Source organism: Muntiacus reevesi, chromosome 22 (assembly GCF_963930625.1).
Source record: "Muntiacus reevesi chromosome 22, mMunRee1.1, whole genome shotgun sequence".
Lineage (NCBI taxonomy): Eukaryota > Metazoa > Chordata > Mammalia > Artiodactyla > Cervidae > Muntiacus > Muntiacus reevesi.
Genome location: NC_089270.1, coordinates 21,208,498 through 21,221,253, shown reverse-complemented (window position 1 = coordinate 21,221,253; position 12,756 = coordinate 21,208,498). Strand labels below are relative to the sequence as shown.

At 42.4% G+C, this 12,756-nt stretch overlaps 1 protein-coding gene across 2 annotated transcripts in view; it reads left to right on the top strand.

Moving 5' to 3' along the window:
- The first annotated feature begins 6,856 nt into the window (after positions 1–6,856).
- The window catches only part of CFAP299 (cilia and flagella associated protein 299), a 623,215-nt gene continuing 617,315 nt past the window's right edge, over positions 6,857–12,756 (top strand). For both annotated transcript variants that reach the window (XM_065914730.1, XM_065914729.1), the window contains exon 1: positions 6,857–6,967. In XM_065914730.1, coding sequence (XP_065770802.1) covers positions 6,857–6,967 — 111 coding nt within the window. The remainder of the gene's footprint in view (positions 6,968–12,756) is intronic.

Genomic DNA, 12,756 nt, shown 5'->3' with positions numbered 1-12,756 from the left:
TTGATGCCAGCCCCCCGTACGCCAGCTGTTGTGCTGTGCTACTGTACTTTTCAAGGTACTGTACCGTAAGATTAAAAATGTTCTATTTCTGTGCTTGTTTTTTATGTATTATTTGTGTGACAAGTATTATAACCCCATTACAGTACAGTACCACGTGGCCAGCTGTGTTTGTTGGGCACCTAGGCTAACTTTGTTGGACTTATGAACAAATTGGATTTATGATTGTGCTCTCAGAGTGGAGCTTGTTTGTACATAGGGGACTGACTGTAGTCTCAGAGCGTATAGAGGCAGGAATAGGCCTAGAAGAGAACTCCAAGACCATTGAACTTTTAAAAGTTAGTTAAGGAAAAGAGGAGCCTGCAAAGAAGACAGGAAAGACAGTTGATGGAGAACCAGCCATCTAGTTGACCAACCAAACAGCTGGTCACAGGGCAAAAATGATGTGATGGAAACTGAAGGAGAGTTTTGAAGAGAAGAGAGTGGTCACAGACTCACATGCCCCTGAGAGTGACGTAGTATGAGAACAGAAAAAATTGCCTAGGAAGCCTTCCCTGGAGGTTCAGTGGTTAATATTTTGAGCTCCCGATGCACGGGGCATGGGTTTGATCCCTGGTTGGGGAACTAAGATCCCGCATGCCACTCAGCCAAAAAAAAATTGCCTAGGATATCATTGCCTGTGATAAAGATAGTTTCAGTGGACCAGTGCATAACACTAGATGGGAAAGGGCTGAGCAGAAAGTGTATGGTTAGAACATGGGAATAGGGATGGCTGCTAACTGTTTTAAGAAGCTTTGCTGTCAGAGATGAGAGCGCTTATAGCAGAAGTGGACCGTGGAGTGGAAGGCTTGTTTTAGAGTTCATTTGCTTGTTCTAAAAAAATGGGGAAAGAAGTGGGGGAGAGAGAAAAAAAAAGAGAGAGGAAGAGAGATAATGATATAGGAGTGAGAAGGGATAGTCAAAATAAAAAATCCTGAGAAGGCAAAAGGAGAGAGCCAGTGTAGAATGAAGGTCTAAGAGGAGGTGAATCTCTTCTTTTGAAACCAAAGGGAAGAAATTGAAGAACTGATATGTGAGTAATCTTGTAGGATATCTAATCTGTACAATATCTAATCTGATGCCTTTACTTCTGTTGTGAAGGAGGAGTTAAGATGGTCTGCTGTGAGACAGGAGGATATAGTGTTAAAGAGAGAAGAGAAAGAAGGAAAAGTCACTGCAGAAAATGAATGATTTGAAGGGAAAAACACATAGTAAGATCGGGGGTGGTGCTGAGCAACCATCTGAAACTGGCAGCTCTGCCCGGATCGTGGTGGCCATCTGTTCACCTGTGATGCCTTCTGAGAGCGTTTGGCCCCTCAGCGGGAGTGGTGCATTAGGGGACAGCCAGATATCCACGGAGGCAAAGAGGTTGAAGGAATTGTCAGTGAAATTGTTAGGAAAACCTTAGAGTCACTGAGAGCCCAGTTCTAAGGAGATGGTTGCAGCCATTATTCCCACCATCTATCCCAGAAGGGAGATGGTGAAGGACGGGCGTGCTTTAGTCTATGGGGCCACAAAGAGTCGGACATCACTTAGCAGCTGAACAGCAACAACAAAAATCCCATAGCACAGTAACTTCCAAACTTTTCTTAGCTTCTGACACCTGTCAGCCCCATTCCTGGTAGCAGTTACCTCTGGTCTTTCTTCTGGATCCTTCCCTTGACATTGGCAGAGGCCAGGAGAAAGCAAGAATTATGACACATGGACACATCATGTCTGCATGAGCTAGAAGCTGTGGAACCAGAACTCCAGCACTTTAGAATAACTGAGACAACGTGGAAGTCTAGTGATCTCATCACAAGAAATAACTTAAATAAATTCAGTGTTGTTTTTATTACAAAGTGCAAAAGAGCTCTCCTTGCCTGATGATTAAGCACTAGTCCTCATCTGCAACCCACAGGAACTTCATAAGCAATAGGGCAGCATCAGACACAAGTCTCTTATCCTTTTAGAGTGAGCGTTAGGTTTTTCTTTCTTACAATATGGTAATGTATTAAGTCCAGTTTAATAGAACCTCAAGTTTTTACTCAGAGTGTTTAGCATCTTATTAGCATAATAAACAAGGCATCTTGTTTCTTTCATGTCAACTTACCTAAAGTATGTTTTCTAGTCACTTCCCCAGATACCATGGTATATTGCTGAATATTTGGAAATAGAAAAGCACAAAGCTTAACTGGAAATTTTTTCATACACTTCCACTTATACTTTGGTAAGTATAACACCAAAGTCTTTTTATTTCAAAGAGATAATGATGCTTAGATTTTTGCCTACATTCCTATGACTTTTATTTTTATACTGTGTCATTTTTTAAACTCAGTAAACTGAGATAAGGGCTTCCTTGATAGCTCACTGGTAAATAACTCATCTGCCAATGGAGGAGACGAGGGTTCGATTCCTGGTTGAGGAAATGGCAACCCACTCCCGTATTCATTCATGTCCTGAGAAAGCCCATGGACAGAGGAGCCTGGTGGGCTACAGTCCATGTGGTTGTAAAAGAGTTGGACACGACTTAGAGACTAAACAACAAAACTAAGCTAATTATAGTATATATTTTGTTATTCTTACATAGCACATGTTTCTTTCATCTTTTGGAGTATTGTTGTGAATATAGATAATCCTTGCTGGTCCTCTTGCAAAGAATGAAATATCCGGGATTGGGTGCTAAATTCAGGTTTCCACCTTTAAAAGTCCTGGACTATAAGTAGGAATGCATGCTACCCAAAATAACTGATCTACAAAGACTTTACAATAGGAAATAGAGATCTGCCAAAGTTCATTAATTTCTCAGGCACAGGTCTGAAAGTGCTTTTAAACTTAAATAGAAGGTTAAGAAAAATACAATTGAATTAGGCCTACCACCATTCAAGCTTTTCTTGAGAGCTAAGGCTGAATTGATATTTTTTTCTTTCACTATGTATAAAGAAACTAATTTGTTGAAAATCATCCTCAGTGTTCTTAGTTGGAACACATTACTAGATTCATTGACTTGAAGCATTTTCATGATTATTAAAATTTAGATGTTTTAGGGATTCCTTCATCAAAGAGCTGATGGCCAAATGGTACATTTAATGAGGTTTCCACTGAAAATGCATAGTCACAATGGATCCTAATAGAAGAATATACAGGCACACAATAATCTCAGATTTCACTAACATATAGGTCCTTATTATCAAATTGCTATGGTTGAATGAACCCAAAGATTCCACCTGCAATGCAGGAGACACAAGAGATGTGGGTTTGATCCCTGGGTTGGGAAGATCCCCTTTAGGAGGAAATGGCAACCCTCCCCAGTATTCTTGCCTGAAAAATCCCATGGACAGAGGAGCCTGGTGGGCTACAGGCCATGGGGTCGCAAAGAGTTGGACACTACTGAGCAACTGAGCATGCCCACGTATGCCCGTGCACACACATACACACAGACAGACAGACACGCAGTTTCCCTAGATTCTTTATGGTTTCTCAGAATGGATGCGATCATGAAGGAGGAGGATTTCAAAGCTAATATGATAATATAAGCACTCTGGAGGCTTCACCAGTGACATGTTTTGTTTGTACGTGATCATCAGTCGTTTTCTTCATACCCTGTCTTACTCCAAGATTATTACCTCTGCAAACTCTTCATTCAAGCCTTCAAAGCCTTCCCACCAATTTGCCTCCTTAGTCAGATTCCTTTCCTCTGTGCTCCTTCCTGGGCTTCTCACAACTGTCAAATCCATGTGCAGCTTTTTCCTACACAGAACCCAGTCTTTCTTTGCCTCCACATCTTGGAATATGCCATCCCTTTTGCTTCTTTATTTGTGCTGATTCATGTTCCCTTTCACAATTTGACATATATATGTATTTCTAATAAATACAAAACCCCAACCTTGATAGTTAATTCCATGTGACCCTTCAAACCTCTTTCTCTTTCTGGGAAAACAGGAGCAGTAAGTTGTTTTGCTATTTTTATCTTTAAGACTTTGGCCAATCCACTTAGATTCATTCTGTTTCCATATTACGAATAACGCTAGCGCTACTTTCCTGGTGGATCTGTAGTCCTGATTAAACAATATAGTGCATGTAAAGCTTGCATTTAGAACAGGGCTGGCACATGGTAAAGTTTTAATAAATATTATCATACTAAATCAAATACATATTTTCTAAGCCTTTCCTTGTGCTCAGTTCATTCAGAATAACGAGGAGACATTTCCAGAACTCTCTAGATGATCCAGAATACTGAGACCTCTGTCTCTTATCAGGTATAATGTCTCAAGTTACATGGATTTTTTCCTCAGTCTTGAGCTGTTTGAATTTTCATGTCTTTTTAGGCATTAGATGATGTTAAAGTGTTGGTGGTTGTTAATTTTAGCACAGATACTAGTTAAAGATGTAATCCATTGTTGGCACTTGGGACAGTGCCTAGCATGCAAGGTGCGCTCAATAACTGGTATTATTATTATTCATGTCATTGTTGTATTATGAGTGTCCAGGGTTTCTTTCTCCTTTCTGTTCTCCTAAATCAAGATTACATTGTATTTAAAAATAATGTCCAAAGTGCCTCTTAAAATGTAGTAATTAGTTAAAAGATAAGTTACTGATATCCTAGAGATTATTGTTTCCATCACTTAAAATCAGAACATTCATGACATTCTAATTTTGAGAGGACCCTCTTAAAGTAAGAAAGCTAACTCAAGGTGAAGTATCTTAACAGATGTTTTCATTAAAAATTTTTTTTGCACTTCTGTGGAAAGCTTCAAAATCAACTCAGTAAGTACTGAGAGAGCAACTACCACAGGCTCAAGTGTTGTCCTATGTGTTAATTCCCAAGGATGATTTGTAGAACATTAAAATCCAAAAATGGATTCTGAAAAATTTTGCCAGCTGCCAGGCTGGATTACTTTAAATCCATGTTTTCAAAATGTAAAACTCTGTTCTAAACGAAAAGTCTTTAGTAAAAACCTTTGCTTTCTAAATTTCCACAGATATTTTACCCTTTAAAAGAAGGCAGCTTCCACAGGCCAAGATCCTTCTGTGCTTGCTGAAACTTAAAAGGTTAAAAAAAAAGTTAAAATAAGCGCCTGGGGCCAAAAAGAAGTCTTCAAAGGTATTTCTGTTCAGTTAGTTTCCTTTAGGAAATTCATAAATTCTTTCTCATGTCCAGATATTAGCAATAACTTAAAAATAGGTGGCCCAGTGGTAAAGAATCCTCCTGCCAATACAGGAGATGTAAGAGACGTGGGTTCGATCCCTGGGTCGGGAAGATCCCCTGGAGAAGGGAATGCCACCCCACTCCAGTATTCTTGCCCCGGAAATCCCATGGACAGAGGAGCCTGGCAAAGCTACAGTCCATGGGGTCTTGAAAAAGAGTCGGGCTGACTTAGCAACTAAACAACAATAATAATAATTTGAAAATATTATGAATGTTTCTTTTGTTAATGGATTTGTCCACAAGTCCATTTCCAGAAATTTCTGTTTTGAGACACTGCAAAAATGGACCTTCAGTTACCAGAGAACTAACCTTGGTAATCTGGTCCCTCACAGCATTGTTTTATTTTATTTTTATTTTATTTTATTTTATTTATTTTTTATTTTTTTTTAATTTTATTAGTTGGAGGCCAATTACTTCACAACATTTCAGTGGGTTTTGTCATACATTGACACGAATCAGCCATAGAGTTACACGTATTCCCCATCCCGATCCCCCCTCCCACCTCCCTCTTCACCCGACTCCTCTGGGTCCTCCCAGTGCACCAGGCCCGAGCACTCGTCTCATGCATCCCACCCGGGCTGGTGATCTGTTTCACCATAGATAATATACATGCTGTTCTTTTGAAACATCCCACCCTCACCTTCTCCCACAGAGTTCAAAAGTCTGTTCTGTACTTCTGTGTCTCTTTTTCTGTTTTGCATATTGGGTTATCATTACCATCTTTCTAAATTCCATATATATGTGTTAGTATACTGTATTGGTCTTTATCTTTCTGGCTTACTTCACTCTGTATAATGGGCTCCAGTTTCATCCATCTCATTAGAACTGATTCAAATGCATTCTTTTTAATGGCTGAGTAATATTCCATGGTGTATATGTACCACAGCTTCTTTATCCATTCATCTGCTGACGGGCATCTAGGCTGCTTCCATGTCCTAGCTATTATAAACAGTGCTGCGATGAACATTGGGGTGCACGTGTCTCTTTCAGATCTGGATTCCTCAGTGTGTATGCCCAGAAGTGGTATTGCTGGGTCATATGGCAGTTCTATTTCCAGTTTTTTAAGAAATCTCCACACTGTTTTCCATAGTGGCTGTACTAGTTTGCATTCCCACCAACAGTGTAAGAGGGTTCCCTTTTCTCCACACCCTCTCCAGCATTTATTGCTTGTAGACTTTTGGATAGCAGCCATCCTGACTGGCGTGTAAATGGTACCTCATTGTGGTTTTGATTTGCATTTCTCTAATAATGAGAGGACACATGAAAAGATGCTCAACACAGCATTGTTTTAGGAGACTAGAAGCTCTGATCTGTAGTATTTTGTCTACATAGCCTGGGAGGAGTTTCACCCTTTTCAATTGTGGATTGCAATTGCCTCTCTTCCAAAGGTACTCATTTTTATCTAAGTACGAGTCTACTGAAGTCGTCAGGCCTGGACTTGGGGAGGGTAACGTGAGACGGCGTTCCTAGGAGTGAGGCGGGAACCTGAAACCGTAACCAGACACGGGGGTGGGATTAACGCCCCAAACTCCGCACCGGTTTCTAACTGATTGGAAGCGAAGAAGTGGGTGGAATCTTCTGACCCTGCCCCGCGCCTCCGTAGCTAGGGACGCTTCGGCCAAGGCAACCGCGATGGATCAGGACGAAGCGTCGACCACCGTGGACAATATAGTCACGCAGTTCAACACCTACGAAGACTTCCTGGACTCGCAGATCACGACCCTGGACTTGTACTACCTGGAGGTAAGGGCGGCCGCCCAGTAGGGTGGCCACCGCCTTTGCGTTCCCCGGGTCCGCGCACGGTCCTGAGCCCCCGCGTCGTGGGGTGTTCGCCCCCTGGCGGTGAAGCTTGGGGACTGCAGGCGCGGCAGTTTCCCGACCGCGGCTCCAAAGCCACGGCGGTGCAGAGCCGCCGTGTCCGACACTGCCCCTACCCCTCCGGCCCCTTCACCACCTGGGTCTGCGCGGCATTCCGGCCCCTTGTGTCCGTGACGCCGCGCAGACCCGTGCCCGAGCGCACGCGCACCACACGCGCCGCGGGACCTCGGTTGTCTGCCCCGCGCCGCCCTCGCCGCCTCCTGGCCGCTCCCCTTCCAAAGTCGTGCGTCTTCGAGCTGGGGGGCTGGATTCGGAGACCCGCGGAGACCCTTCCGGGGGCTGCAGTTCAGGTCTGACACCCGGTTTCTCTTTGCCAGTTTGTACCAAAGAACAGAAGGCAGTATCCTTCCAGGTGTTGCTGGTGTTCGGCGTTTGGTTCCCTGAAGTCACCCCCAGCTAGTTGGTTCAGAAAGCGCTTTAATTACGGGTACACGTTACAGCTCCCTGTAAATGCAGGCATAAGCTGACTTGTTTGTCGAGTTGATGGAGCACAGCTATTGTTGACAGTTAAAAAAAAGAAAAGAAAAAGCCTGCAGCACAACAAAATCGGACGTAATTGGGATTGGCTACAGTCCTTAAATGTGTTGGGGATGGGTGGGGAGCAAGTGGGGGGCAGGGAGGCGGGCAGAAGGATAAAGTGCCTGGCCTCCTGGAGGAGAATCAGGACGAGCGGGGATGGGGGGTGGGGGTGTTGGAATAATGGTCTGCGAGTCCTGAGAAGCAGGATATGGACCCAACTTCCCTGTAGCCCTGATACAGTCCCCAGACCAGGCTGATTAAATGGACGCTGACTTGGAAATTCTGCTGTTTTGGAGCCAGACCCCAGAACCTCAAGTTGCCCCATATTTAGGCCAGAGAGAGCAAGCTCTGCTGTGTGGGTCCACTCCGCATCTGAGTCTGAGAAGGATCTGTATCCTGCAGTGAACTCCATAAACACTTATTCACCACAACAGTAATTCTTTTAGTGGACTGAAATTTTTGGACTTGGAGTCCAAAATGATCGTATTAAAAGTTAGATTTTACTTCAGTGGGGATTCCAAGGTCTGAAAAGTGCTTCTTCAAAACACATTCATGTGCTACATAGGAACATAATTTTTTTTAATACAATATATTTGACATGTACACAATGCTTTCATTTATTTGTTTATCCTTGGCTGTACTGGGTCTTTGTTGCTGCACTCCAGCTTTCTCTAGTTGTGGTTCCTGGGCTTCTCCTTGCTGTTCCTGGGCTTCTCATTGCTGTGGTGTTTCTTGTTGTTGGAGCACAGGCTCTAGGTGTGAGGGCTTCAGTGGCTGCTGCACAGGCGCTTGGGAGTTGTGGCTTCCGGTCCCTGGAGCTTCAGTTCAGTTCAGTTGAGTTGCTCAGTCGTGTCTGACTCTTTGCGACCCCATGGACTGCCGCACGCCAGGCTTCCCTGTTCATCACCAACCCCTGGAGCTTGCTCAAACTCATGTCCGTGAAATCGGTGATGCCATCCAACCATCTCAACCTTTGTCATCTCCTTCTCCTCCTGCTTTCAATCTTTCTCAGCATCACCGTCTTTTCCAGTGAATCAGTTCTTCGCATAAGGTGGCCAAAGTATTGGAGCTTCAGCTTCAGCATCAGTCCTTCCAATGACTATTCAGGACTGATTTCCTTTAGAATTGACTGGCTTGATCTCCTTGCAGTCCAAGGGACTCTCAAGAGTCTTCTCCAACATCACAGTTCAAAGGCATCGATTCTTCGGCACTCAGCTTTCTTTATAGTCCAACTCGCACATCCATACATGACTACTGGAAAAACCATAGCTTTGACCAGATAGACCTTTATCGGCAAAGTAATGTCTCTGCTTTTTAATATGCTGTCTAGGTTGGTCATAGCTTTTCTTACAAGGAGCAAGTGTCTTTTAATTTCATGGCTGCAGTCACCATCTGCAGTGATTTTGGAGCCCCCCAAAATAAAGGCTCTCACTGTTTTCCCATCTATTTGCCATGAAGTGATGGGACCAGATGCCATGATCTTAGTTTTTTGAATGTTGAGTTGTAAGCCAGCTTTTTCACTCTTCTCTTTCACTTTCATCAAGAGGCTCTTCAGTTCTTCTTCACTTTCTGCCATAAGGATGGTGTCATCTGCATATCTGAGGTTATTGATATTTTTCCCAGCAGTCTTGATTTCAGCTTGTGCTTCATCCAGCCCATCATTTTGCATGATGTATTCTGCATACAAGTTTAAGCAGGGTGACAATATACAGCCTTGTCATACTCCTTTCCCAGTTTGGAACCAGTCCGTTGTTCAAACTACTGCACAATTGCTTTCATCTCACATGCTAGCAAAGTAATGCTCAAAATTCTCCAAGCCAGGCTTCAGTAGTACATGAATTGTGAACTTCCAGATGTTCAAGCTGGTTTTAGAAAAGGCAGAGGAACCAGAGATCAAATTGCCAGCATCTGTTGGATCATTGAAAAAGCAAGAGAGTTCCAGAAAATCATCTGCTTTATTGACTATGCCAAATCCTTTGACTGTGTGGATCACAACAAACTGTGGAAAATTCTTAAGGAGTTGGGAATACCAGACCACCTGACCTGCCTCCCTAGAGCTTTCAGGCTTCAATGGTTGTGGCACCTGGGCTCAGTAGTTTCAGCTGAAGGACTCTAGCGCACTGGCTCAGTAGCTGTGGCTCATGGGGTGAGTTGCTCTGAGGCATGTGGAATCTTCCCAGTTAGGGATTGAACCTGCGTCCCTTGCATTGGTAGATGGATTCTTACCCACTGTGCCACCAGGGAAGTCCAGGAACATAATTTTAAGGAAGTAGAAACATCTCACTTTAGTCCCATCTTTTCCATGAACAAATTGTGTGACCTTGGGCAGAAAATTTGATCTTTCTGGAATTATGTGTTAAAAAAAGCCAGGTGGTATTTCCAACAGATTTTCTGACTTCAAAATCAAGCTTTTAACATTTTATACAGATAATATAAAATTAAAATCATGAAGGTTCAGTTTTATGCCTCGCATGGAAGTCACTGAAATAAATAAGGGGCAAAAAGTAGTGGTGCCAAACAATGTTTGCATCTAAATTTTTGAGTATCTAAATAAACAAGAATGAAATATAGACAATAAATATCCCAATAGGATATAATTATCTTTGTAGCACATGTGCACAATTGCCAAGCTTAAGCTTAATATTGTTAAGAAAGGTTTCAATTTTTTTTTAAGGCAGAGTTTTTCATGTTAGCTAGCAATGAAGCTTATTGACATTGATTAGGAGTGAGAAATTAATACTTTGTGTTATATCAACCATAATTTCAAAGGTCTCCAAAATGGAAAATGATGACTATGTTTGGGGGAATGATAAAGAAATTTACTTTTAAATTTGATACTAGTTAAGCCATTTGCTATCAGCCAGCTTCTTTCATTGGCCACTTTAGTGCTGACATAATGGGCACATGGAGGAAGATGGAGGCTACACATGGGCCCAGGTGCATTGGTACCCTCTTGCAAAGGCTGATGTAGCTGAATATCCAACTCAAATGACAGGCATTTGACTGTCAACAACCAAGTTGAATACCTACAATATAGCACCATTTCTCAAGGGAACCAACCAACCATTTGGTGGCAACTTGACCACATTGGGCCCCTTCAACTTTGGAAAGGTCAACAATTCAATCTGATAGGAACAGATACATTTGGTAGTAATGGGTTTGCCTCTTCTGGCTGTAGTCACAAGTCTGCTCCACTATCTAATGGCCTATGGAGTATTTTTTTTTCTCTTGGAGAAAAGCTTTTAAATATCATGAAACTATCAAATGTTTTCTCCTTTCATGATGGAGGTAGTCATGTGTAACTAACCTGCTACCAAGTGGCTGGTTAATCCCTAAGCCTTGGGCTTTTCATTTTCTTTTCCCATAGCCTTCAATACACTTAGATGGAACCAATACCATTATCTTTCTTATTGCCACTAAATTGTCCTCTGGCAGAAAACACTTGGTTACCCAAAGCCCTGGCTTCATTGCAGGTCTGTAAAGTTGATAAATTAAATCACTTGGCCTCTGCACTTCACTGACTACAGCATAATCTTTTCTACTATAAACGGGGCCTGTGATATTTTTAATAAGATCAGAGAACCAATTCTAAGTAAACTAGAACCATTCAGAGAATTTGTCCTTTAAATTTCCGTTCCTCTGGAATCATTGCCAATAGCCAACTGTGACTCATTCAGAGTTCAATAAGAGAAGCAGAACATGGACACACACACACACACGTAGATATGAATATATGTGTGTCATGTATGTTTACTTTTTTATAGAGATTTTCCCCTACACCATTATGAGAACTGTTTAAATGGTTGATGAAGGGCTGTTTCTTTAGTGTCTGGAACCTGAAGTCATTAGGACAGACAGCCAGGAAGTAAAGTTACATGAGGTGTGGGGGAAACAAGGGGAAATGGACCTGTAAAAATATGCTAGAATTCATAAGGACAAACTGGCACTTGGATCAGGCCCTCACCTCTTCTACACTTCCAACTTTGATGGTATTAGATCTGCAGAAGAAGCTAATATCTTTAGCTACAGAGCTAAACATACTCATGCACCTGACCCAGGAGTTGGAGGAGGTAAAGGAGAAGATCCTTGTAAGAGCGAGAACAATATGGCTGCTCTTCTTCTATCATCCAAATCTATTGCAAATGCCTCTTGTGGTCTAACCTACCCTGTAAGTAACTCAGGAAGGAAAACTATGGAAACAAAGCTCCAGCTTAGCTTGGCTAAGTTGACAGAATACAGATTCACTGCATCTGCCACATTTTACTTTTTTACAAGGAGAGTGAATTTAAGTCTGACTTGTATAATTAAAAATTTATAAAAAGAAAAGCATGTAATTTTCTTAAATCATTTATAGGACTTGTGTAACCCTGATATCAATCCAGAAAATGATAGTACAAAATGGAAAGCTAGAGAGTAATTTTACTTATTAACTGAGTGAGAAATGAATCTAGGCACATAATAGGAAACAATAGGTCAGTTCAGTTCAGTTCAGTCACTCAGTCGTGTCCGACTCTTTGTGACCCCATGAGCTGCAGCATGCCAGGCCTCCCTGTCCATCACCAACTCCCGGAGTTTACTCAAACTCATGTCCATCCAGTTGGTGATGACATCCAGCCATCTCATCCTCTGTCATCCCCTTCTCCTCCTGCCCCCAATCCCTCCCAGCATCAGAGTCTTTTCCAGTGAGTCAACTCTTCACATGAGGTGGCCAAAGTATTGGAGTTTCAGTTTCAGCTTCAGCATCAGTCTTTCCAGTGCACACCCAGGACTGATCTCCTTTAGGATGGACTGGTTGGATCTCCTTGCAGTCCAAGGGACTCTCAAGAGTCTTCTCCAACATCACAGTTCAAAAGCATCAATTTTTTGGCATTCAGCTTTCTTCACAGTCCAACTCTCTCATCCATACATGACCACTGGAAAAACCATAGCCTTGACTAGACGGACCTTTGTTGACAAAGTTATGTCTCTGCTTTTTAATATGCTGTCTAGGTTGGTCATAACTTTCCTTCCAAAGAATAAGTGTCTTTTAATTTCATGGCTGCAATCACCACCTGCAGTGATTTTGGAGCCCCCAAAAATAATGTCAGCCACTGTTTCCCCATCTATTTCCCATGAAGTGATGGGACCAGATGCCA